This window comes from Borostomias antarcticus (assembly GCF_949987555.1).
Source record: "Borostomias antarcticus genome assembly, chromosome: 28".
Lineage (NCBI taxonomy): Eukaryota > Metazoa > Chordata > Actinopteri > Stomiiformes > Stomiidae > Borostomias > Borostomias antarcticus.
In genome coordinates, this window is record NC_140261.1 from 5,667,562 (window position 1) to 5,693,102 (window position 25,541).

The 25,541-nt window shown below is 45.9% G+C and overlaps 2 protein-coding genes across 2 annotated transcripts; one reads left to right on the forward strand and one right to left on the reverse strand.

Annotated features, from left to right (window-relative positions):
• Positions 1–473: 473 nt before the first annotated feature.
• Positions 474–2,955, reverse strand: arl13a (ADP-ribosylation factor-like 13A; the record flags this gene model as incomplete). The annotated part of the gene is made up of 9 exons (XM_084459597.1): positions 2,852–2,955; positions 2,644–2,714; positions 2,287–2,536; positions 1,871–1,976; positions 1,522–1,730; positions 1,241–1,343; positions 866–1,124; positions 649–765; positions 474–541 (listed from the first exon to the last, which is right to left on the reverse strand). Exons 1-9 carry the CDS (start codon positions 2,938–2,940, stop codon positions 474–476), a joined length of 1,272 nt encoding a protein of 423 aa, XP_084315723.1. The 5' UTR covers positions 2,941–2,955.
• A 12,480-nt stretch (positions 2,956–15,435) lies between these two features.
• On the forward strand, positions 15,436–24,129 carry xkrx (XK related X-linked; the record flags this gene model as incomplete). The annotated part of the gene is made up of 3 exons (XM_084459598.1): positions 15,436–15,791; positions 22,922–23,175; positions 23,276–24,129. The coding sequence occupies 3 exons, from the start codon at positions 15,436–15,438 to the stop codon at positions 24,127–24,129; spliced, it is 1,464 nt and encodes a 487-aa protein (XP_084315724.1).
• Positions 24,130–25,541: the final 1,412 nt, after the last annotated feature.

Sequence of the window (25,541 nt, forward strand, 5' to 3'; positions counted from 1 at the left end):
TTGTGTTTCTGAGTTATTTCCTTTATGCTCTTCTCCTTTCCCTGTCACTTCATCTTTAAATACATAATGGCATAAATCGTTTGGCCAAGTTTACGCCAATACATGAAAAAATACATGAAAACAAGTGTTTATTTTTTCACATGATAAAGATGAAGTATATTGTTAAAATGATGTGGCACTACATGGGGGCGTATCAGTTCAGTCAAGCAGTCCTTCAAGAAAACATGTGGGTCTCAGTAGTGTGTCAGATATCCAGTGTGTGTCAGACCTTGGGTACTGTAGTTGAAGGAGACTGTGGAGGAGCAGCAGGCGGGGCCGGTACGGCGGGGTGTCCTGGTTGGCATGGGGGCTGGGTGTTTTGGGGGCCAGGGGGGCTGATGTCCATTTTCGGAGGTGTCCCTGCATGGTCATTAACGTGGACTGCTGTCCTCACCATCACGTCACCGCACGCACGACCCAGCTCTCCCTTCCTCTCATTGGCCCTGACTCTGACTCTGACTCTGACGTTCTTTCAGAGCCAAAATTGCTTTTCGGTAAAGATCTGTCAGGAGAAAGGGAAATCATGTATCTTTTACAAATTCCGTCCATATGGATTGTTATTTTGTATCATATTTCACTGTGAGTCTAACAAGGCGTCATGGGGCTCACCGAAGGTCTCGGAGAGATCTACCGGCTGGGAATACCCTCCTGGCACATCCGCACTATTTATCCTGTTCTTCTTCTTTACTTTCACAACTTTCTTCTTTTTCTTCCTCTCCCCTTTAACTATAAATGACACAACATGCTTAACACACCCTTGAAACCCAGTAATATAGGATTAATAAACTGTTAAACGGCTCCATATTTTTGAATTCCCCATCCATACCTCTGGCTGGTTTGTCTTCGTTATTGTCGAGTGGTTCCGGATGGTCCAGGGACTCTTCCTTCACCTTTGCTCTGCGTTTCAGCTGTTTGGTTTTTGGTTTGGGAGGTATCAGGGCGCTGCTGGCCTTCTCCTTCGGCCCTCCCTGCTCCTGGTCTGCCTCCACGCCCTCGCCCTCCTCCTCGTTCTCTCCTCCCTCGCCTTTCTCACTGTCCTTGATCTTAACCCGCTTCCTCTTCTTTCTTTTCAACTTCTTGCTATCCTACACAGAGAAACGATTCATCAGTGTCCAGTGCCAAAACCACTGGGACCATCAGGGGTTTAAATCTGTAATTGAGAGTGTGTTCTTTTCTGCAGATTTGTATATATTCTCTCTACCGTTTTCAGAATGTTTCTAATAGGCTGCAGGGTGCTTCCAGGCTTCTTCTCCTTCTCTTGGGGCCGGTGAACTTGTCGAAGTTCAGTCTGGCTGGCAGGCATTCTGCATCCACAGGGCAGATATTTCACACGAGAAAGAGTTCAGATCTCATATACAAGCCGCAATCCTAACGGAAACATCTCACACGTACTGTAAGGCCCTACCGGACGAGATACAATATCAACACACAAGATAAAATGTTGTTCTGCAAGTCAGCCTAGAGGCCTGTGAGGTCTCTCACCGTTCCTCTTTGGGTTTCCTGCGGCCCTTCTCCGCTTTCCCACGCCGGTCCGTGTCTTCGGGCGGTCCGGCGGGTCTCCTGCTGTCCAGGGCGATGCGGGCACAGAGGTCTGGGTAGTCGAGGGAGACGGCTCGGAGGAGCCACCGAAGGCCACGCAGGGTCTTCTTGTCCGACCACCGGCGCAGGTCCATTAAGGCAGAGCATGGTTCCTGAGGGACAGAAGCACCATGTCTGTCAGCGCGTGTCCACGGTGAGTTTCATCAGTCGACGTTTCTGCGTCGGTCACACCTATCGGTCGGTGTGCCTGTATGTCGGACAGGGCAGAAGGTTTCTGTGTGTTCACACTCACAATGTGGCAGAGAGAGCGGCTCTGGTTCACCAGCTTCTCCAAAGCCAGGATCTCGATGAGCTCGCTTCCCAGCAGAGCATTCATCTTGTCCTGCTTGTTGGCCAGGCTGGGAACAGAGAAACAGGGCTAAATTAATTGTGAACACAAAGCTGTATTGAGAACACCGATTAATTTTCACTAACATATATATTTTTTACTCGCATGTTTTGATCTAAGATACAATAGTCCTTACATTGACAGGAAGCAACCGACCTAGTGTAGTCTGAAGGAGCATCATTTTATTTTTTTGAAGCAGTGCCATTTTTCCTCACAATACTCTTTAATCTCATCTAAATAACCACTAGAAAGCACTGTTACTACTGGGGATCAACAAATCTTCCTTGATTCAATCTGTGTCAGATGCAGTTCATCCTTACACCAGTAGGGGTTTCCCTGCCACTCTGGGCTGCTTCAACAGATTCCCCAGCAGCTCCTTGACCTCCTTCATCCTCTGTCTGTCGCTGGAGTCCACCACGAAAACCACCCCGTGCACCTCGCCACAGTGGTCCCTCCACGCCCCGCGGCCGTCTGGCGCTCCGCCCGTGTCCAGCAGAGTGACCAGGAAGTTGTCCAGTCTTATGTCGGTGCGGACGCACCCATAAGTGGGACCCACGTCCACAGCAGGCACTGCGGACAGAAACAGGCCTGAGCCAGACGTCCCAGACTGCTGCGTTGTTTGAGTTCTTTAAAGGGATATTTCAAAGTGTTTCAGGATGACGTCAAAGTTACCTTACCTCTTAACATTCCCCTCACAGAGGATGTTTTTCCTGCTTTGTCAAGACCGACCACCAGCACGTTGACTTTCCTGTGTGAAAACAGTATGGTCCTTGATTAAAACATGTCGTCATTTGAGTGTCTTTAAAAGTGATAGACAATTGCTGATCAGAGTCAAAACTGTCACAATCGGCCAATGGGAGTTTGAGAGCCAATACTCGTCCTCACCTGATTGGTTGCTGGATTTTGGAAACCCAGCTGCAGCAGTTGCTCATCAGGTTGAACATTCTTAGTTGAGGAGAGCGAGGTGAACACATCGGCCACCATTTTCTCTGGAGTTCGTACCTGCGAGAGCAGATGGCAGATCTCGGTGTGAGGACAGGCTTGACCGGCCACATCCCCAGGGGTCAGGGCCAACGACCTAGGAGCTTTCCCACCCTCTCAGGTGTAGAGTTTCACATTCCTCACTGAAGCTCCCTAATGCACCTGCAGCTATGAGGTTGAGATTGCCCTCCCACTGTGAGGATGACCCGACTAACTGACCCGACCAACTGATCACGATAACCGCAGTCTGGCACAACTTCTAATTTTGCTGGTCTTATCTGGTCATCAGCACAGAGCAGGTGTGCATGTGTGTGTGTGTGTGTCTGAGTTGTAAGACTGCCAAGGTGCTAAACCAAGCAGGTGTCAGCCCTCTGTCCAGTGCTGTTCAGCTGACCGTAAGCTCATAACGCCCAGACTGAGTCACTTGACCCCTTTTCTGTCACCAGGCTGTGACACCACAACATTCACTTTAACTTTAATCTAATTACTTGAAAGGCTAGATTGTAAATCAAAATGTGAATAAAAACAAGTGTGATTAAGATTACTGCAACACATACAATCAAATGAAAAATAAGAATTCTATTGATATGACCTAACAAAACATGTGTCAACAACCTGCTCATATTAACAATGAGCAAAATAGTTTTGTAACCTCAGTTCTCTATATCAATCATAGTAAGGCTATCCAGTTCCACAACAAGACAAATAAATTCACATACCAATGGTGAATAAAAAGAGATTCTCACTGGTACGCTGGGGTAACCATTAGTTCCATACACAGACTGTGTCTTCCAATAGCCTCGCTTAATCCCTTAGTAGACCACACTTGCAATAGACAGTTCAAAAAGATTTAAACATTACAAAAACACATAGTTGTAGTTGAATTCAAAGAATAGAGTTCATCTGCATATACTTACCAAAGGATGTCTGCCTCCATGCGTTTGTTTACGTGCACTGTTCTGGTGGCATCTTGCAACTGTCAGCTAAACAAAACTAATCAGGCTCAAACGATGGCACTAATCCCATGGTCACCTTATGTAGGAGGTGCAAACGGAGAAACACCAGTGATGGCTTATCCACCAATCACACAGGTCCTTTGAAGTCCTGCCACCCCCATTGGACAACATGGCCAGACACATTAAGTGGCCTCAGATCAGTGCATGTCCCCAAGGCCTATTATAGCATTTAGATCCTTGATGATGTGACAGTACCTTCGTGACATCTCAATACATCACCACACAGGCGTCTGGGAAGGGATCAACCATGATGCAAGACCAACTGAGAGGATATGGCATGCATGGACAACCACACGGGAGTTAATGATGACATCACGCTGGTCTGCTTGTTGATGACAGGTAGTCATGTGGTGTGGTGCCACACTGTGTTGACAGTAGCAGACCAATCCCAGCGTCCAGGTATACCTGGAATCTTCTCATACCTAATTCAGTCTGACCTATGATCTTTGTGACGTCTGTCATTACTGGATTAGAGACAGGTGGTCATTTCTGAAGTAGGCCTAAACATGCATTTAACATAGTGTAGTTCAGACAATAAAAACGGTATTTTCAAGAATAACTGATACAATAAAAAAGCACTGCAGAAAAAAAACTGCAGGAAAATGTCCAGGGTTAGTGTGTCACAACAAAATATATAAAACTAATCTAAAAACCTGATTGATAAAACAATAATTAAAACTGTTATATTGTTACAAAATAGATGCAGTCATCTAAAATGACCGCTAGATGGCAATAGACTCAGAAAATCTGTGTTTGTGTGTGGTTGTTCTACAGGAGTTGACATGAGGAAGGAATCATTTCCCCCCTGCGTCCAAATCACAGCCTCTCTATTAGTGAGAAAAACAATCACGCCACAGATATCTTTTATAACCACCTACAACATCACTGAAGGTGTATCCAACAAATATTGTTATATCATATTTGGCGTGGGTATCCGCAGGGGTCCCGCACAGACCGTGGGGTCGGATTTTTAATTAATGTACGTTTTAGCAAATTATAACATAAAATACTGCCAGCCAATGGAAACACTGCTCCGAATAGACCCCGCCCTAAGCCTTCCAAGTGCCTACTCTAGATTATTAGGCTATTTTGCTTGCTCAGCTGCTTTAGTGCGGCTGCCCTGATACAAACACTGAACTATTACCTCGCACCAGCCTACTCTAGAATTATTATTCATCATGCCTTTGCAGGGGAATCAGTGGGATTTGGTCGTAGATTATAGAATGTAGATCTGTGCCCTCTACTGCATCATGGGTGGAGGATGACAGGATGTCTGTGCACTTGTTTACTCTGTGGGTTATTTGTAGGCTATACCTTTTGTTTACTTAATTCAATTAGATTGTATGTAGTAAACAATGTCCCGGCTTCATCTTGTTAAATCGTTAACCCAATGTCTAATCATGCGCTTCATCTGCTGACTAGACTCATGTGAGACTGACCACTTCCCTCTGGCAGCTGCCAGTGACACATATACACAGTCACAGCTCCGGCTCCACTTAGCGGCTAGCCTGCCTCATTAGCTCATACCTTCATGGTGTCCGCATACCTAACATATCAGACAAGTGCACAGTGAACCTGTCGTCCTCCACCCCTGATGCATGTCGTCATCGTGTAGCCTACAGTCGGCTAAGTGTTGAAAATTGGTTGTCTTCTCGTCAATCTAGCGGTCGGTAAAATCGAGCAAATGTCCAGAGGTGGACATCACGCTATATGATATGTCATAAGAAGTCTGCAGCAGATTCCGAGTGTAAGTAGGCTATAGGCCTATAATACGGAAGCATGGAACATAGCCCTATTGCCGCTTGTGAACAAACCCCACAGACTCCTCACCAACGGCATGACTAACTTTGTCACGGTTGGAAAACATACGATCTAGTAGGCTACTCTATCTCTGATCTATCCAACATGATTTGACCACCTAAACAAGAGTCGTCTAATCTGTTGTGGACATAACATTTGCATATTTGCCTATAAGGGTTAGGCCTACTGTTAACAGGTCAGACGGTTCCTGCAAATATGAAATGTCCGACCGACCGCTACTGTAATATGACATAATATATGAATGTTGTATTTCATTCACCTGTGCTTCACGCATATCCTCCTGTCTGTTTGCAGCTAAATGAAAGGATTTGGTGTAGTATGATATGTAACTTGTTACATTCACCCTGATTGTCAATCCATCAAAGTGCAGTCTGGGGCTGTGGATGCGGAACTCCAGTAGCCTAGCTTCAATCACTGCTCTGCACTGTCTGACTCAACCTCACTGACTCCCCATCATCATCGTACCCACAATGCACCTAACCCCGATACTAACCAATGAGAATTCACACACACACTAACCTACTGTAGGGGTCAAATTAATATTCTGCCCTCGATTTCATCGGGTGGGGTACAATGAACAGTGAATGTCTGAGCCAGGTCGTGTCCCATCGCACAATGTAGCCGCTCTCTGCCAGCTAACTTTGTAGGATTTTTTTTGATTCAGACTGATTTAATTAGTTGGACGCCAAGCCAAAACTGTCAACAGCTCTTTGTTACCTTAAGAAATAGAGAGTATCTTTTGCCAGATCTGACTAGCTGGTGAGACTGGCCCTCCAGGCACGAATGACAGGGCCTCAGTCGTGCACCGTTTCCACCGCAGTCTAGCCTTGCATCACCAGGCTGTGCTCGGGGGAGTGCCTGCTTTCTATTTGCTTGGTTTCCAGTCAAGAGCCCGCTAGTATCCTGTCACACAAATGCTAAATTGAGCTGCCTAGTCTCACCAGTCGCTACGAATTAGAATAAAACATGAACATACCAAATGAAGTAGCCTATTCCAGTAGACGTTCTTTGTTATGGTTCGGGCCGGGTCCCAGGCCCCCTGCTCCCGGTCCAGAACCTCGCCCATGCCCCGGACCCCCGGTTCGCGCTGCTCATCCCCTGTTCCCGGCCTGGATCCCTGACCCTGAGCTCCTGTGACCCCTGAACCCTCCTGGACCCTGAGCACCTCCCCTGACTGCCCCTGCACTAGAGACCTTTGTGCACTGATCACCTGTCACCAGGTTTTGTTCTGCCTGCTTGTGTGTTTGGTCTTGTGTTCATTGTCTTGTCTTCTATGTTGACTTGTGTCCTCCCAGCCCCAGCTCTAGATACCTGTCCCTCACTAGACACCTGTCCCTCACTAGACACCTGTCCCTCACTAGTCCCACGTCACTCCAGTCCCTCTCCACTCCTGGCCCTCTAGCTCCCCCCTCTAGTTTCCCCTAGTTTTCCGCCCAGTCCCATTCCCAGTCCCAGCCTCGTTCCCTGTTCCTTTCCTTTGTGTCCTAGTCCCTCTGTCCTTGTGTTGGTGTCTTGTTGGAACCCCTCCATGTCCTTCTCTGGGTGATTGTCTGCACCTGTCTCGTTATGTCTGGTTGCACACCTGTACGTTGTTCCTTGATTGTTCTCCCAGAGTATATCTGCCCTCCTGTTTCCTTTGTTCTCTATTGGTTCATTGTTAGTGTGTTTCCTCCCAGTGTTCCTCTGTTTATGTTTTCCTTTTTGATATTAAAACTTTATTTTTTTAACCTGCGCTGCCTGCCGTTTGCTTTTGGGTCCTACCTCCACCTTCCGCCCAACCCTAACGTTCTTGCCACATCGCATCATAGGTTTAAGGATATGTCTGTTTTTGGAGAGATCACAATCCGCTTAGACGGGAAACCACAACTGCAAAGCAAATAGGCCCCAGGATAAGTCTCACCAATGACACAATGCATTAGTAATGATAAGGCCTCCAGACGACTAATGGTAGGCCCTGGAATCACAGTCTAGTTACAGTAGATTGGGGGAGTTTTTTTGCCTGAGAAATGGTTTAGCCTGGTGCAGACCATCATGATCTCGTGAGCTCACATTCTGTTTCTCTCACAGATCAGTCTGGCCAGGTTCAACATAAATCCATTTGCCAATAGAGTGGTGAGGCGATGTTATGTTGTAGGCTGTAAATTAACATTTCCGCCATTGTGAGGTGTAGTCCAAAATTCCTACGGGAAAAATGAACGAGATTTGCGAAAAATGCCAAAAATAAAGTGTGTGTTTAGCAGACACAGAGTTAAAAAAGCCTACATTTTGTTCTAAAAGTTAAAATACATTATTGAAGATGAGTATTGTGAGTTTTGAAGTCCAGTTGCTTCTAATGTATTCTGTGAGTCTCTGTTAAACACAGATCTTACATTTTTCAGCCTACAAAGTTACATCATAACTCACCACTCTTATCAGCGTGACCCAAGCTTTCCCAGCTGGTTGTGTGAAACAAGCCATCTGGTCACGTCAGGTAAACATGAGAGCTTCTGGGTACTCAGATTAGGGCACTATAAGATGGGTGAGGATCGTCCACCAGCTGCATTAGATCTGTGTCACCTAGCTCGGGTCCTCGGGAACCGAAACAGGGCCAAGTGTCGGCTACAGTGGTGAAGCCTAAACAAGGAATCTGATGACAACTGCATGATCTCTCTGTGCCTTCTTCATACCAAATGTTACACAGTCCCCATAAAGACACAACCGCCCTATAAAGAGACAACAGGTGGGGCTCCAAATAACTGTTTATTACATAACGGTAGTTATTTAGACAACCAATGAAACCTTTGGTTCAAATCACTCTTTTATTACTCTACTACACAGATGCAATTCTACAATAGAAAGGCCCTAACACTACACCCGGACGCGTCACGTGTTTCGCAAGCCCACGCCCACTTCTGCATACGCGTCATCAGCTGTGTTCCCATAGAAACTGTACGCAAGAAGGGACGCTGACTTCTCATCACGCCCAGCATAGCTAGTAACGTTAGTTAAGTTAGCTGGCCGACGTTAACTGTATGATTATATCTGTCATATTATAAGTTAGCTGGCCGACGTTAACTGTAACGTTAACTTACTTGTTACCGTGAAATGCCATGATTAGGCTACATCTGTCATCATATTAAAGGAGTAGTAAAGGGAAAAATCATGTTTAGCCCTGTTTTAAGGTTACTTATGATCATATACAATGGTTCAGATCAAAATGTTGACAAAACTAGCACTTTTGAGAAAGTCTGATAATTGCTCTACCACCGTTTTGGTCATACAATGGATGTGGGTGGGCACCGTGAAAAATCATTCAAAAAACGTGTTAAAGTCTTAATCACCCATTTCAGTGCAGTGTTTGAGTGTTGAGATTTCCAACATGGATATGGAAAGAGTTGTGAGGTGCAGGAATGTGTATACATAATATATTATCATTCTTAAGTAAATACTTTTTGATTCATCACAAACAAGAATCACAGGCAGTAATGTAGTTCGCATATCACCACAAAATGAAATTATTTCAACAAGTTGAACAGACATGTTTTGAGGGTAACACAGAGTTCGGATAATGTAACGGGGATTTGACTCAGCCCAAAATTAATTTACATGAAGGCCTACAAGAAAAACATGTAAAATTGAAAATTGGATAAAATGCCCCACACCCACAATAGTAAGAAATGTGTTTTCACGTCAATGTAATGTGATGTCGCAAGTGCTGTCCCATTCCTTTTAATACCAATTCGAGCCCTTGCAGCCTCTCACACTCAACCACTTTACCAGGTGACGTCAATAAGTCTGTGAGGGCTCAGGGCTTGAGGGTTTAGGGGGGACATTGGGACTGGGCTTGAGGGTTTAGGGGGCACATGGGGACTGGGCCTGGGTGTAGACCATGGATGTATTAATAGAACTGGATACAGCCACTCCATTCACTGACCGCTATCAACAATGAAGCCCTATTGAACCGCGCCATCTTGGCAAATTTGTAGTCATTTGACCATTTCCGGTGACTTTTGTACTTGCGCAGTTGTGCTTTTCTGGCCTACGCGCGTCCACGGTCAACGTTGGCGTTGACCGCTTCTAGCTATCGAATGGCCGACTGGTGTAAGATGGATAGCCTAACGTTAGAGAGATAAATGTAGTCTATGGTTATGTTAATAAAGCTAACAATGATGTTGTAACATGCATGCAGCACTGCCGATCTGATCTGAACGATTGATTCATTATTACCATGGATCGGTATTGGGATTGATCAAGGGCGAATGTGAAATAACAGCCACGAACTCAGCGGGTTATCCGAGATGCGGTAGCCGCGGCCAAAGCTCCTGCTGGCGGGGAGTGAAGCTCTTCAACTCGCCGGTCACTGGCTCCCTGGAGGAATTTAGCCTGGCTGCAATAACGTTATCGCGAACGGAATGAATACCATCTACTAGCAAACAAAACATGTTCAGTTATATTTAACCTGTTAAAACTAAGATGCCTGGATGAAAAAATAATTTATCCAATGGATATATTTTACAAAAACAGGTTAATATGCAAGCCGGTTTTCATTGCTAAATCAAAGCGGGGAGAGCCGGGAACGTGCGTGGGACAGAAAAGCACAACTGCGCAAGTACAAAAGTCACCGGAAATAGCAAAATGACTACAAATCTAGCCAAGATGGCGCTGTTCAATAGGCCTTCACTTTAGATTTCGAATCCTGGGGGCTAGACCATGGAGGTATAATATAACTGGAGACGGCATTGAAAATGGCTGCCTATTCATTTCAATGAAAGTTGCTCACCGGCGCATGAAGCCATTTGACGTAGTGGCCAAAGCCCGGTATTGCAAGTCACCTCACGGCATGCGGCCCAAGAACCTTATTTCCCATGTTAGTGGATGATGATAGATAGGGCTAGAAAAGGAAAACAAAATTTTTCTCGGTATCATTCAGCATCAGAGACCAATCTAATCAATATAAACTTTTAATTCAATGGGGTTTTGTTTGTTTTTGAAGCCACCAATACCTGTATCGAGCCATTTGAAACATGTGCTGTGCACGAGCCTCGGGGACGCTGGTCGCGCGTTCGTGAGTCCTGCGAGCTCGGCGGAAAACACGTCACCATAGGAAGACCCGCCCTACTCTGCCTCTGATTGGATAGGAAGTCATGTAATGACGTCGGCTAACATGCTAAGCTTTTAGCAATGAAGCTGCTATGATGATGCTAATCATAGATATGAACGTATGTCTATGATGCAAATGATCATGACGTGGTTACTTTAGGACATCGTTGGAAAAGATCTAGAGGGTAAGTGGTTCAATGTTGAATAACTTAGCTAACATTATCTAATGTTACATTTCTTTATATTAACATCAACTATATTGATAGGCTAGGGAGCTATGCTAACGGTAGCTAATGCTAACGGCTTAGGGTTAACGTAAGTTAATGCTAACGTTACGTTCGGAGGTCTCAGATGTATTTCAATTTTAACATAATGTTGAGCATGATCAATGTGACATTGTTCATACATTGATTACAGTCTGTAATCTTGTCTGGCATTATTTAGCTATAATGGGCTGATGCTACTATAGCATTTGCCACATTATACATCAAATTAATCAAGCATAGTTAGTGTTATTACCTGAAGCCATTATTACCATTGCAAGTAAACATGCCATGTATATGCCATGCCTGGAAATCAAATTAATAGTGTAATTCCTCCCCATCATAGCTCATTGTACACTGATATAATCATTCTCCTTGCCTTTGCTAATACTCATCTCTTTTATCAAACTTTGTGCTAGGAAAGAAATCTGGCTGTGATTCGTCGCTAGTGCTCATCCAGGCTGTTGTCATCTCCCGCCTGGACTCCTGCAACTCCCTACTTGCTGCCATCCTGCAACGTTGGCCATCAGACTCCTGGAGAAAGCTGCTGCTGACCTGGTGTTCAACAGCCCCATGCTCTTCCACAAAACTTCCCTACTCCGTTCTCTGCACTGGCTCCCTGCGCTGTCCCATCCAGTTTAGGACTGTGGTGCAAGCCTACAGGGCAAATGAACAGCTCCCTCCGACCTCCAGGCTGTGGTCAAGCTCTGCTGCCTTGAGGTGATTGGTTCCCCAGTTGCTCCAAGCCCCCCTACGGCAGATTGGCGTGGCCATGGCTTTTTTCTGTCCTGGCCTCACAGTGGTGGGAACTGTCCACTGATGTCAGTACAGCAGAGTCGCTGCCCATCTTTCGCCGCATGCTGAAAATTCACCTGTTCAAGATGTGCCCTGGACCCTTCCTTTTAACACCTATTTTATTTGTTCTTGTACTTTGTCTTTAGCAACAGGTTAAGCTCTTAGACGCTTGTTTAGAAAGGAGATGCACTTATGAGTTCTAGCGAGCAGTGGTACTGTAGTGAAGCTGCAGTGTCACTAATGAAAGACTAATGGGGTGCACCTGAACTGGGCCGCTGACAGAGGCTCTGATCACCCTCGGCTGGACTTGATTGCTGAGGGGTGGACTAAGAAAGCAGAGCCAGTCGGGCAGTCTGGGGAGCGGAGCTTCATTTCCGTCAGGGCAACTAGTCTGACGAAGCAATTGTTAACTTGCACTCACGGGAGAGGATAACATGCCTGTCTAGCCCAGCTTAAACTATGCGCCCATGTACCAGTGTGCCGACTCAGGGTGATATCTAGTGTGTTTGCAATTGAGTGTGCCTGCCTATACAGGGTGATCCAGTGTGGACTTGATTGATGTTGCACATGGGCGATTGGAACTAAACTAACCTTGCGTTGCATTTGTCTTTCTCTCTTTGGCTCTATCGTGTCCACTCTGCTGGCGCTGATGGATGGGTTGGACAGTCAAGGGGAGCCAGTGGTCCAGTTCCTGTTCATGCTTGGTTGTTGCCTACTCACCTTCCCATCTCCTGCATCACCTGCCACCTGTCTCCGCTCTGCCCAGCTGCACCTCATCCCTCATTACTCTTAGCATTAATACCAGTCAATTTCCCTTGGTTCTCTGTAAGATCATCCAGTCATCTACCAAGTCTGCTCAGCTCTTCTGTCTGCCATATTTTAAGTTGTTTATTGAAATTGAGTTAAAGTAGTTTGTATGGGTCAAGCATCCTCCAGTTTGTATGACTCAAGATCTGTTTACTGCCATGTATATGGTTCACACATACTAGAAATTTGACTAGGGTTAAGGCATACACTGGTGACATGTTTTTAATTGTTTTGTGATCACTGTCTTTGTGATATTTTCTGATGACCAAGCCTTTGATCTAAGCAGAGCCTTAGCACATTATGGAGGAACCATGTCCCTTTCTTTTACCGATCCCTGAAAGCAAGACCTGTGAATGTCCTGAACAGTGTGGTGGCCACATTTGTTGGGAATTTGGGTGGAAATAGTGTTGAACGTCATTGCATAGTTTGACTGCCATTTCATACCAACAATAAGAGAAAGTGGAGAAGTAGGCTATACCTAGAAAATACTATAGGTGTGCAATTCGTTTGTACAGTCTGGTAGTTAAATGGTTAAAAATAGGCAAGCAATAACATTGGAGGGAAATGTATACTGACACTGATTGTTTCAGAAATGGTCTGAGACAAAATAATGAAATGTTATCAGTATTGTGAAACACTGAACATATTTTAATGACTGACAAGGAGAGAGGAAACAGTACAAGTTAATCAATAATAACTAGGCTCACTATGAACAGTGTGTATTATTGGCTCTGTTCTGACATCAGTGCACAGTTCATTCCACCACTGTGAGGCCAGGACAGAAAAGAGCCATGGCCGTTACGGAGTAGGGAAGTTTTGTGGAAGAGCATGGGGCTGTTGAACACCAGGTCAGCAGCAGCTTTCTCCAGGAGTCTGATGGCCAACGCTGCAGGATGGCAGCAAGTAGGGAGTTGCAGGAGTCCAGGCGGGAGATGACAACAGCCTGGATGAGCACTAGCGACGAATCACAGCCAGATTTCTTTCCTAGCACAAAGTTTGATAAAAGAGATGAGTATTAGCAAAGGCAAGGAGAATGATTATATCTGTACAATGAGCTATGATGGGGAAGAATTACACTATTAATTTGATTTCCAGGCATGGCATATACATGGCATGCTTACTTGCAATGGTAATAATGCCTTCAGGTAATAACACTAACTATGCTTGATTAATTTGATGTATAATGTGGCAAATGCTATAGTAGCATCAGCCCACTATAGCTAAATAATGCCAGACAAGATTACAGACTGTAATCAATGTATGAACAATGTCACATTGATCATGCTCAACATTATGTTAAAATTGAAATACATGAGACCTCCGAACGTAACGTTAGCATTAACTAACGTTAACCCTAAGCCGTTAGCATTAGCTACCGTTAGCATAGCTCCCTAGCCTATCAATATAGTTGATGTTAATATAAAGAAATGTAACATTAGATAATGTTAGCTAAGTTATTCAACATTGACCCACTTACCCTCTAGATCTTTTCCAACGATGTCCTAAAGTAACCACATGTCATGATCATTTGCATCATAGACATACGTTCATATCTATGATTAGCATCATCGTAGCAGCTTCATTGCTAAAAGCTTAGCATGTTAGCCGACGTCATTACATGACTTACTATCCAATCAGAGGCAGAGTAGGGCGGGTCTTCCTATGGTGACGTGTTTTCCGCCGAGCTCGCAGGACTCACGAACGCGCGCCCAGCGTCCCCGAGGCTCGTGCACAGCACATGTTTCAAATGGGCTCGTTACAGGTATTGGTGGCTTCAAAAACAAACAAAACCCCATTGAATTAAAAGTTTATATTGATTAGATTGGTCTCTGATGCTGAATGATACCGAGAAAAATTTTGTTTTCCTTTTCTAGCCCTATCTATCATCATCCACTAACATGGGAAATAAGGTTCTTGGGCCGCATGCCGTGACGTGCCTTGCAATACCGGGCTTGGCCTGAAAGCCCATGGTGGCTTCAATGCGCCAAGCTGATCCTGGGGGCTTGGCGCGACCCGGACTCCTGCGTGGCGTGAAAAGGGCGGTCTTTAGGACCCTGGGGCTGCGAGGCGATCCGGAGGCACTACCCAAACATGTTCAGTCAGGAGGAACACGCCTGCTTTTCAGGTGCCAGCTCACAGAAAAGGAGAAAAGAGGAGTGCTTTGACAGGGATCTCGACGGGGTTCCCTGTTTATGATTGGCAATGAATAGCCAGCCGACAACCCTTTGCGGTAAAACATTGGGGACACCGCGTCCGTGCCTTTGTTTTGAAATGCGCTGCGTTGGAAACTTCATTTGAGAATCTTTTGCAATGTGAGGTTGTGGTCGAGATGACGGTGCTATCAAGAGTTTCCGATTTCTCCGAGATTGAGTTTTCTACCTACTTAAGTAGTAGTAGTACTAATTAGTAGCCTAGTTCGTAAGATCGCCGTGGTAGGCTAATGTCTGGAGAACCCTGCAAATCGTCGAGCCTGAGAAGATTTGAAGGCCTGATCGTAAAGTGAAAAGATTAATTTTAGCCTACCCAATCACCGAAGATGATTTTTACTAACTTGAACGCGGTTGTACGGGGGACAAGAAATTAACTTGCTTCGAGAAGTCTTTCTTACAGTCTGAAAATGTTCCAAAGGCCTACAGCACACCGGTTCTGTGCGTAAAACCCCGTCTTTTTACGCTGCTTTTCTGCACAGTCAACGACCAAGTTTACCATGGAACAGTACGACCCGGTCGAGAGGGAGATATTGGACGTCGAGCAGACCCCGGATGAACCCCATCAACAAACGGAAAACGGAGTCATGCTTGTTGTGAACCACAGTCAGATCCAGCCGCCCTTCAGCGTGGTGATCGCCACCCTGTTGTACTGCGCTGAGTTCATCAGCGCCTCCGTGCTGTGCAGCAAGTACCACAAGAGCGACGACCAGATCTGGATGGGTCTGACTATTACCTTCATGCTGGTGCCTGCTGTGCTGACCCAGCTGACGCTGACATTCATCCACAGGGACTTGGGGAGAGACCGCCCTCTGGTCCTCTTCATGCATCTACTGCTCATGGGTCCTCTCATTAGGTAGGTATGGGCACTCCGTGGAGAGTATAGGGAGGCATACATAGCCACTTCTTTGATCCATGGACCCACAGTATACACACTTCTGTAAACACCATTAATGTAAAAACTGTAATATTTATGCTACAGTATACCCACTTCTTTACTCACCACTACACCCCTGCCCACTAGTCATCAGTCACAGGCTACTTTATGATGTTGAATCACAAACTTGCACTTCATTCCAGACATGATGCTTTTTTGTGGAGCTTTTTATTTATTTCCATATGCAATCATACAGAAATGAACAAACACAAGAACAACTACAAAAAATAAATAAATAAATAAATACAATAGCTCACATGGCAAATGTAAGCAGTGCATCCACATATCTTGTTCAAATTATATTCACAGGGGCATTGCAGCCTAAACACTCAACTAGTGGGTACAAACATTCAGTCTAACAAGTATGTAGCCAGATCCCCCAATTAACAAACCATATAAACCATTCTATACCACTTAGTCTATCTGAAAACTATCTCAAAGACAGATGTGTCAGGGAAGATCTCGATTAGATTTTCACTTTATTATCCCTACGTTCTCACCTACGTAATCATAAACATCCAATTCAGACAGACTGCGGGAGTCAAACTCCCCTCTTCCACAGAGATTACGAAGAATTGTCCTTCCACAATCTCGGTAGCTGTAATATTCCCGGTGTCCACTTAACATTAAAAATCTCTGTCTTAAGTTGGAGTCTGGCTGTTATGCTCTCCATCAGATATGCATTCTTTAACCTTTCCCCCCACTGTTGGACAGTTGGTGACTTTACTTTTCTCCATGACACTGTAACCATCTTCTTTGCAACCTGCAGCAATACCCCAAGTAGGTATCTCTGATTCTTGGAAACTATATTCTCCGGAGCTATTCCCAGTATAAAGATGGCTGTCTCTAGAGGGAGATCTACCCCCAAGATTTGCCTAATCTCTGCCTGAATATCCCTCCAGTAGACAGTTTGGGGCATTCCCCCAAAATATGGGTGTGATCACACATCTTCCCGCATTCTCTCCAGCATAGGTCTGAGGTGTTGCTGTATCTCGCTACCATAAGAGGAGTCCTAAACACCCTTATTTTAGTTTTCCATTCAAACTCTCTCCAGGCAGGACTGTTCGTTAACTTGTGACCATCAATACATGTCTTTTCCCGCATTATATCGGCGATAAATATTAATTTCCAATTCCCATTTCTGTTTCATGTCCATAGTGTTACCTATTCCGTTATCTTGTAGCCATCCATATAAGTGAGATATCAGGTTATTTTTTATCACTCCCTCCAAGGTCATGATGAAAATATTTTCTAAATTAGATGGTGGTTTACAAATTTCTTCCCAGTCTACGTGTGACTAAATAGTCGCACCTAAAGAAATAAAAAAAAAAATCTATCCCTGACGGACCAAATTCCTTCCTAAGATGTTCATAACTTTAGTATTTCCCCCTCAAAAAGTTGATCCACAATAATTAACCCTTTATCCGCCCATTTTCTGAAGCCATTATCTATCTTACTAGGCAGGAATTCTGGAATAGCAGCTATTTCTAATACTCTAGATATTGTGTTAAATTGTTTTCTGATCCCCAGCCATGTTTTCATTGTGAACTTAGTCCATTCATTATCTATTTTTAATGTATTCCACTTCTCTTGGCTCAGGAATGGCAGCCTGTCCAAGGGGATACTGGGGCATGAGTTTAGTTCTATACTTACCCACCCTGCTTCTATATCGTTTGTTATCCATGCTACCAGAGTCCTCAGCTGCGCTGCCCAGTAGTAGTATTTAATATTTGGCAAATTAAGGCCTTCCTTTTGCTTTGGTAACAGCAAAGTCTCAAGTCTGACTCTAGGCTTTTTATTTTGCCATACAAATCTTGAAATCAATTTGTCCAGGGCATTACATGTTTTCATAGGGACCACAACTGGCAAAGATTGAAATAAAAAGTAGTCTCGGTCGAACATTCATTCGGACGGTTTCTATCCTACCAGTTAGTGACAGAGGGAGAATCTCCCACCTGATCATATCCGCCCTTAACTCCTTCATCAACTTTCCATAGTTGGCCTCATACAGTTTTGATGCGGAAGGAGTGATGACTATACCTAGATATCTGACGCCTTCCCTAGACCAGTGGAACCTGACTTGGTTATCTAATTGTGAGGGCCATGTACCTGACGGCATCATTGCTTCTGAGTCATTATTTTTATAGCCAGATATTACTCCATACTCATTTAGAACTTGCAGAATACGGGGAACTGATGAAATAGGATCGCCCACATAAAGCATGACATCATCAGCAAAAGTCGAAATCTTATGTTCCACCCCTCTATCGTATTTTATACCCATTATTTGACCATCTTGCCTGATGGCTTCTGTGAGTGGCTCTAAGCAAATATCAAAGAGCAATGGACTCAAACTGTCCCCCTGCCTAACTCCCCGTTTTAGATCCAAAAAACTGAGAGCAGCATCCATTCACTCTCACTCTCGACCTCCGATTTAAATATAACACCTTGACCAAGTCAATGAATTTCGGGTGAAACCCCATCTTATCTAGTGTATGGTTAAGGTAGACCCAATCTACTCTGTTAAAAGCTTTTTGTGCATCTAAACTAAGTAGCATAGATGTCTGCTGATTCTTCTTTGCACATGACATGAGGTTAAAGTTGAAGTTATTGGCACCCTGTATTCTGATATAAACCCTGTTTGATCAGGCAGACACGATGCTTTAACAGCAGAGTTAATGTTCCTACCCTCTCCCACAGGGAATGTGACTACTGCATAATTGGAGAGCGTTCGGCCAACTAACCCACCTGTAATTTGGGGCTTCACTGGAGGGCACATTTGAAACCATATGAGGTCATGCATTGGCAGTTATTCAGATGCATAACAGGGTGGACACCCATGCTCATTTTGATGTTATGTGGGTCATCATCCTAATTTGCTATCATCCTAACTCATAACCCACTGATTCAGCAGCGGCTACTGTAAACGGAGGCTCAGTGGCCATGCTGTGATAAGCCTGGCCCAAGACGTGCCTTTAGGCTAAACATGTTTGTGCTAAGGCGAGGTGGTCTGTTAAAACCCTGTTGGTCATTGATAAACCCCCCTCTATGCATGCAGGCCGGCAGGACTACTCTGTTCTAAACTACTCTCACCGTCTTGCAGTTGGTGAACAAGAGGTCCTGTTTATGTTGAGACCTGTTTTACAGACCCATGACTCATACATTCAGTGGAGGAGTGTAGCTTGAGGGTGTTGTAGTGTGTGGCTGAGGCTCATTCTGAAACCAAGCTCTGTGTTCAGTAGTATAACTAGCTCTGTGTTCAGTAGTATAACTAGCTCTGTGTTCAGTAGTATAACTAGCTGTGTGTTCAGTAGTATAACTAGCTGTGTGTTCAGTAGTATAACTAGCTCTGTGTTCAGTAGTATAACTAGCTCTGTGTTCAGTGCAACCAAATTGACACTCATGCTGAGCTTCGCTTTGTCAACAAGCCCCCCTGCACTATCAGAGGGCGTGGTCCCTTTTCAGGAAATTCATGCTAATTTAATCTCTTCTTGGTTTCATTTCCATAGACCTGAGAGTGTAGGGTAATGTAGTTGGCCTCCCTTCACAGTGCAACTTATGTGAATGTAATCTTGAACCTTGACAGGGTTGCAACCACTGTCTGATATTTGAATATGTACAAGCAGTGCACATGCAGAGGCAGGCACCGGTGTCAGGTTATTCAAGATAAGAGAGGAGCAGATTTATCGCTTATGAACTAAAAGTATGATTGACGTTTGTATTGGACTATCAACAGACCATGACCATGCATCTATTCAGCGCAGAGGAACTGTACATGTGGACCAAGGTCGTGGTTTAGGAGGCTAGTCGTGTTACAGTTCTATTTTTACATTGAGGCATGTGTAACCCAGTTGAATAGGTTTTAAACTGACTCCTCAGTATAAATACCGCCCACCAGTGCCATCGATTCGTAGCTTTTCGCCGGCGTAGTTGGCTAAAGCTGCGTTTATGTTAGGTTGTCATGTGTGTTCGTATGTCAGAGGACCCGAGATCGAACCCGGCGTGGGCAAGTGAGGGTGGAAGTAAGCGATACTGTCGAGTGACACGGTGAAACTGAGAGGAAGAAAGACACGTTTCTGTTTGCTGCTTCAAGCAGTTTGTCATATCTGAGTGAGTGTGTCAGCGAGGAGTAAACACCTGCAAGGAAAGGTGCTTTGTGGGACCTTGCACCAGATAGGCTATATTAAGCAGACTAAATGATTTAGTCAGACTAAATGATTTAGAGTGAAGTCGTTTTCACCTCAATGGTTATCTAAATTTGAGTGACTGAGTGATCATATTATTCCATGCATGCTTTGACATGCAGATATATCAGAAGAGCTACAGTAAGAGGACTGACTTCCATTGATCAGCGTTCCTTCCAGGAAGAGTTGAACTGATGGGTGTTTCCTGTGCAGCTTGTTGGATGATGTAATCTTGATGTCTCTGTACAATTCAATATTGCATGTTTCCTAGCAACCCAGGCCAGTGTTCCAAATGTTGCTGCGCTGCTTGTCATCGTGATCGACAAGGAATGCTCTCTTCTTGACTATGAAACTTCAGCTGCCATGAATTATATACATTGCCTCATGCTATGGTTCGTTCTCTACAGAAATGTAGCTAGCTGGCAAACTATCCTGACGCGCCAGATGGTTTGCATCGCATAGCGTAGCTGTTTGTATTTCCTCTTGGAACGCTGATTGACTAGATCGTTTTCCGATCTGGCACAAATGAATCTCTATGGAGAGAATCCAGACTGATTTGCGAGAGAAACCGAATGTGAGCTCACAAGATCAAGATGGTCTCACTAGACTACCGGTGACTGGGCTATGAGTAATATATCTCCCAAAATACCTTTACGGACAATTTGTTGACAGGGTGTCAGGAGACTTGGAATCTTTCTGGCAGTAGAAAGTTCTCATGTTGGGTCAACGTTCCTCCACCTTCTCAGGTCTCATGTTGGGCCTACGTTACTCCACCTTCTCAGGTCTCATGTTGGGTCTACGTTACTCCACCTTCTCAGGTCTCATGTTGGGCCTACATTACTCCACATTGTCAGGCCTCGTATTGGGTCTACATTACTCCACAGGTCTTGGTATTGGGTCTACATTACTCCACAGGTCTTGGTGTTGGGTCTACGTTACTCCACAGGTCTTGGTGTTGGGCCTACGTTACTCCACAGGTCTTGGTGTGGGGCCTACATTACTCCACATTCTCAGGTCTTGGTGTTGGGTAGACACGGCTTGTCTCTGATAGGGTGTCATCCTCACCAAGTGCAGAAATAGCAACTTACAGAAATACTGTAACTCATACTGCCCCAGTTACAGCCCCTCTCAATGCAGCTATGTTTACTAACAGGGTAACGAGTTTGTCCGGGTCCTTTCTGCATTCTACAAATCTGGTGCAAAAGATGGAATTTGATCTGGCCTGAAAGCTGATCTGCTTTAGGCCCTGTGAGTCTGCTGAGGGCTTCATTAGTATGAAGCAGGAACAGGAAGAGTATACTTTTTGAAAGAAGCCTGCTTCTTAATAAATGGTGATGACAAGACACGTCTACTGAGACAGAGTGCGCAATGCAAGTGTTCATTGGCCTAAATGGATGTTCCTTATTTTATGTGCTGTCACACTTGGCAAGCGTTCGGAGCTGCAAGGGAAGAGATTGTTGTGGTTAGGTTGTGCGATCTCCATCCATGGCTGCTTGGCTTCCTCTGTGCAGCCGTGAAGGGAAGGCACATTGATCCTGTCAGTTAATGTGATTTATTTCTCTCTCTCTAAGTGAATTTCAGTCTTGGAGGATCTGAAATGCTGCTTGGCTAAGCAGCGCTGTACGGCCCATGCAGCCCGTCTGCATTCTCAGCACCTTGTGTCGTCTGGCAGTGCCGTGGGTAGATCATGGCCCTGTGTCAGCGCCCGCTAGCTCCCTCACTGTAGACCCTTGCACTGTCATAAAAAAGGCAGACAAGATGACCTTGGTCTTATTACAGAGATAAAAGGCAGCCGGCGGAGGGCGCGCAGATCCTCGCCCATCGACTTGCCGGCATCTCGGGTCAAAGACGGATGACGTCAAAGACGAGGTACCAAGTGGTGCTTCTGCACTGTAGCAGCTGAAGAAACGCTAGCTGAAAATGGCTGGTGGGTTGGGGTGGGGTGGGGTGGGGTGGGGTGGGAGGGGGGTGACACAAGACACAACTGTTAGGCAATGAATCCCTAATACTAAGCTGTGTGGGCTTTCTTTCTCATTTTCCTTCTCTGTCTCTCCCCTTGAAGCAAAGTAGGAGATATTGTTTCTGAGTGAAAGACAACATTCCAGCGCTCTGAACTGCTGTGTGATTTAGTGCTGTGAGGGGGAATCCTAAGTTCAGGAATGTTCAGTCTGTCTGCACTATTGTTCACCACACTTAAAAGTTTATACTTTAGTATACTATCAGTATATATATATATATATATATATATATACATACACACTCTGTATGACTGGCCTTATTCAGACCTTAGGCTCACATCTTGAGACATTGCAAAGTGGCTTAAACAACAAGGGCTTACACAGAAAGAGCAGGTTATGAAAGGAGAGACTGTAATAACGGGTTTGCTATTCCTGTACATAGAAACGTCATCCTGGCAATGCGCAGTGGAGGCATTTACCTTGAAAAGCAACAGGGAACACACCCTTCTCCTCAGGTTTCAGTGTCAATCCCTCCGTTAGGAAGGCCATCTCATACTGAGCTTCCTATCTCAGACTGCCCTCTGGTGGAGCCATGTAGTCTACTGTTATAAATAAACACATTTCATTGATATGTGTTTTCTGTTTCTGTATAGAGGCGATCTATGTATGCGCAGTATTGAGTCCAAGACAAATTTCCCTAAGGGGACAATAAAGTATATCGTATCGTGTATCGTATAATTTCTATTATAGTAAATGGAGTGTTTGCTGGACAGTGGACATGCATCCTGCATAGCTTGGGTCAGAATAACCAAAGGGAAGCATGTGTTTGGATCGGCCTGTCCCATACTGCTCCCTGGTGGTCGCAACACGTTACTACATCCTCACTCTCCCTCCTCGCTCCCCGCAGGTGTTTCGAGGCGCTCGTGGTCTACTTCAAGGCGGGCAAGCAGGAGGAGCCGTACGTCACCATCTCCAGGAAGATCAACCTGAAGAAGAACCAGCCCATGGAGTGGGAGATCGGCCACTCGGAACGCACGCTGGCCACGCACCGGAACGCCTTCAAGCGCACCGCGGTCATCCAGGCCTTCCTGGGCTCCACGCCACAGCTCACCTTGCAGCTCTACGCCACTATCCAGGAGAAATACATTGGCGGCAGCAGATGTAAGACAGCCTCCTCCACTACTCGGATAATGGTGAAAAATACGCTATTGTTGTCGTTTTAGACGGACGTCTAGCAAGTGGTTTGTTTATGTCTTCCCAGTCACTGTGATGATCCTCGCCCTCATATCGGTCACCTACGGAGCCCTGGTGTGCAGCGTGCTCGCCATCCAGATCAGGTACGACGACTACAAGGTCCGCGTCCGCCCCGCCGCCTACTTCTGCATGGTGGTGTGGCGAGGCCTGGAGATCGCCACGCGCGTCACCTCGCTGGTGCTCTTCAGCACCGCGCTCACCTACTGGGTGATCCCGGTGGGCGTGGCCAACCTGCTCTTGTTCTTCTTCCTGCCGTGGGCGGAGTTCTGGGCGCGGCGGGGCTCGCTGCCGGAGAACGTGGAGAAGAACTTCAGCAAGCTGGACACGACGGTGGTGCTGTGCATGTTCACCTTCCTGTACGCCTGCATCAACGCCTTCTGCTGGTCGGCGGTGCAGCTGGACCTGGCGCACCGCGAGCTCATCGAGAAGCGCCAGGGCTGGGGCCGCCTGGCCGCCTACTACAGTTGGCGCTTCGCAGAGAACGGCGCCCTCATCACCCTCTGGTACTTCTTCAAGTCGGACTTCTACGAGTACGTGTGCGCGCCCATGCTGGCCGCCCAGCTGCTGATCTGCTACAGCCTGGCGGTGCTGTTCATGCTGCTGTTCTACCAGTTCTGCCACCCGTGCCGGCGCCTCTTCAAGCACAACGTCCACGACTGCCTGCACTGCGTCTGCTGCCGTGGGGGGCGGCGGCGGGGGTGGGGGGGGGGGGAGCGCGGCCAGCCCTCCTACGCCGACGCCGCCACCATGCTGGCCGTGGACGTGCCGCTGGACACCCAGCCGGCCCAGGCCCCCGCCCCCGCCGGACAACCGGACGGGCGGGAGACGGACATCGTGGACGACCTCATGGACGCAGCCTGAGTAGAGGGCCCTCGGTTAAGAGATCTGCCGGTGATTTCGGGGGCCAGCGGTACTAGATGGGGCTCTTGGGTTTGTGCAGTGAGGACTGTTATACTGTGAGGATTAGGAAGACGGACGCTGCTGCTTACACTGCACAGTAGCACTGAGAGGATGAGGTGGCGTCACAATAAGGTGGCGTCTCAGAGCGGGACTCAAATAGTTTATCCTTTCATATTGTCAAGTAAGTGTTAAAGACAGACAGTCCGTTTTAGGGAATGAAACCAGCTGGGCCTCATTGCTCCTAAAAGATTATCTTTATAAACAACAATGCTGTTTGGCTATTGACAGAGAAATGGGGAGCTACCTGCCATTTTGTACTGTTGTCATCGATTTGCATACCTAGGGTCCATATAGACTGCCGGTGGGCCACAAGGATACCAAAGAATGTACTGTGTTGAGATATGATGCACAAAGGCCGCCTTGATAGAGCAGCATGGGGTCAGACGCTGTGGGCCAGGTGTGTGGGAAACGTGCCAGGTGCCTCCTTCCTCGCGGACGGGCTCACCTAGGACCCACCCCCCGTGTGCTTTGTCTCAGGGTTTCCACCTATAGAAGAGCCCTGTGTGTTACAACCTATAGAAGAGCCCTGTGTGTTACAACCTATAGAAGAGCCCTGTGTGTTACAACCTATAGAAGAGCCCTGTGTGTTACAACCTATAGAAGAGCCCTGTGTGTTACGTTAGGCGCCTGTCGTCGCACTTTGAAGCCCTAGAGGCGGCGCGTCTGGAGCAAAAGGTCAGGTGAAATGAGTTTGCCTTCCTCATGCTCAACCCCGCCCACCGCATTTCTCGATGAGTGACTTGTATTATCGCCTGGTTTGCTCACTTTGCCTTATCTTTTGCCTTTGCACAAACCTTTCAAAATCGGCGAGAACATTTTAGCAGAACCAGTGTGTAGCCTATGAAACTAGGTAGGATTCAGTATACTGTACCTTTCTGTGTCTGTACAAAATATTTTAAATGTAATGAATTTTACTCGATGATTAATGATTTAACATTGGTGTTTGTTGTGTCTGCTTCTATTTGTATGGTCTGTTTTAATTGCATGTAGCCTATTAAGTGCCTTAACTACTGTATTGTTACTTGAAAATGTAATTGTAAAATAAAGTTTTGCTGCAATAAAGCACCCATTGTCTTTTTCAGTTGTATAAATAAAATGACAATAAATTTGCCCTCAGTTTAGAAGGAAGTGTATATATAGCAAATATATGACTCAGTGGGGGAAAAAGAATCACTCTTCCTCATTCCGCCTCCAGCCTGAACCGAGGTCAGGAATGGAATGCTGCAATTTGCCTTCACGTAAACTTCCTATAGACTTATTTCGAGTAGCTTCCTTGATGCTGTGAGTTATGCTGTCTGCTGGAGCATCAGGGC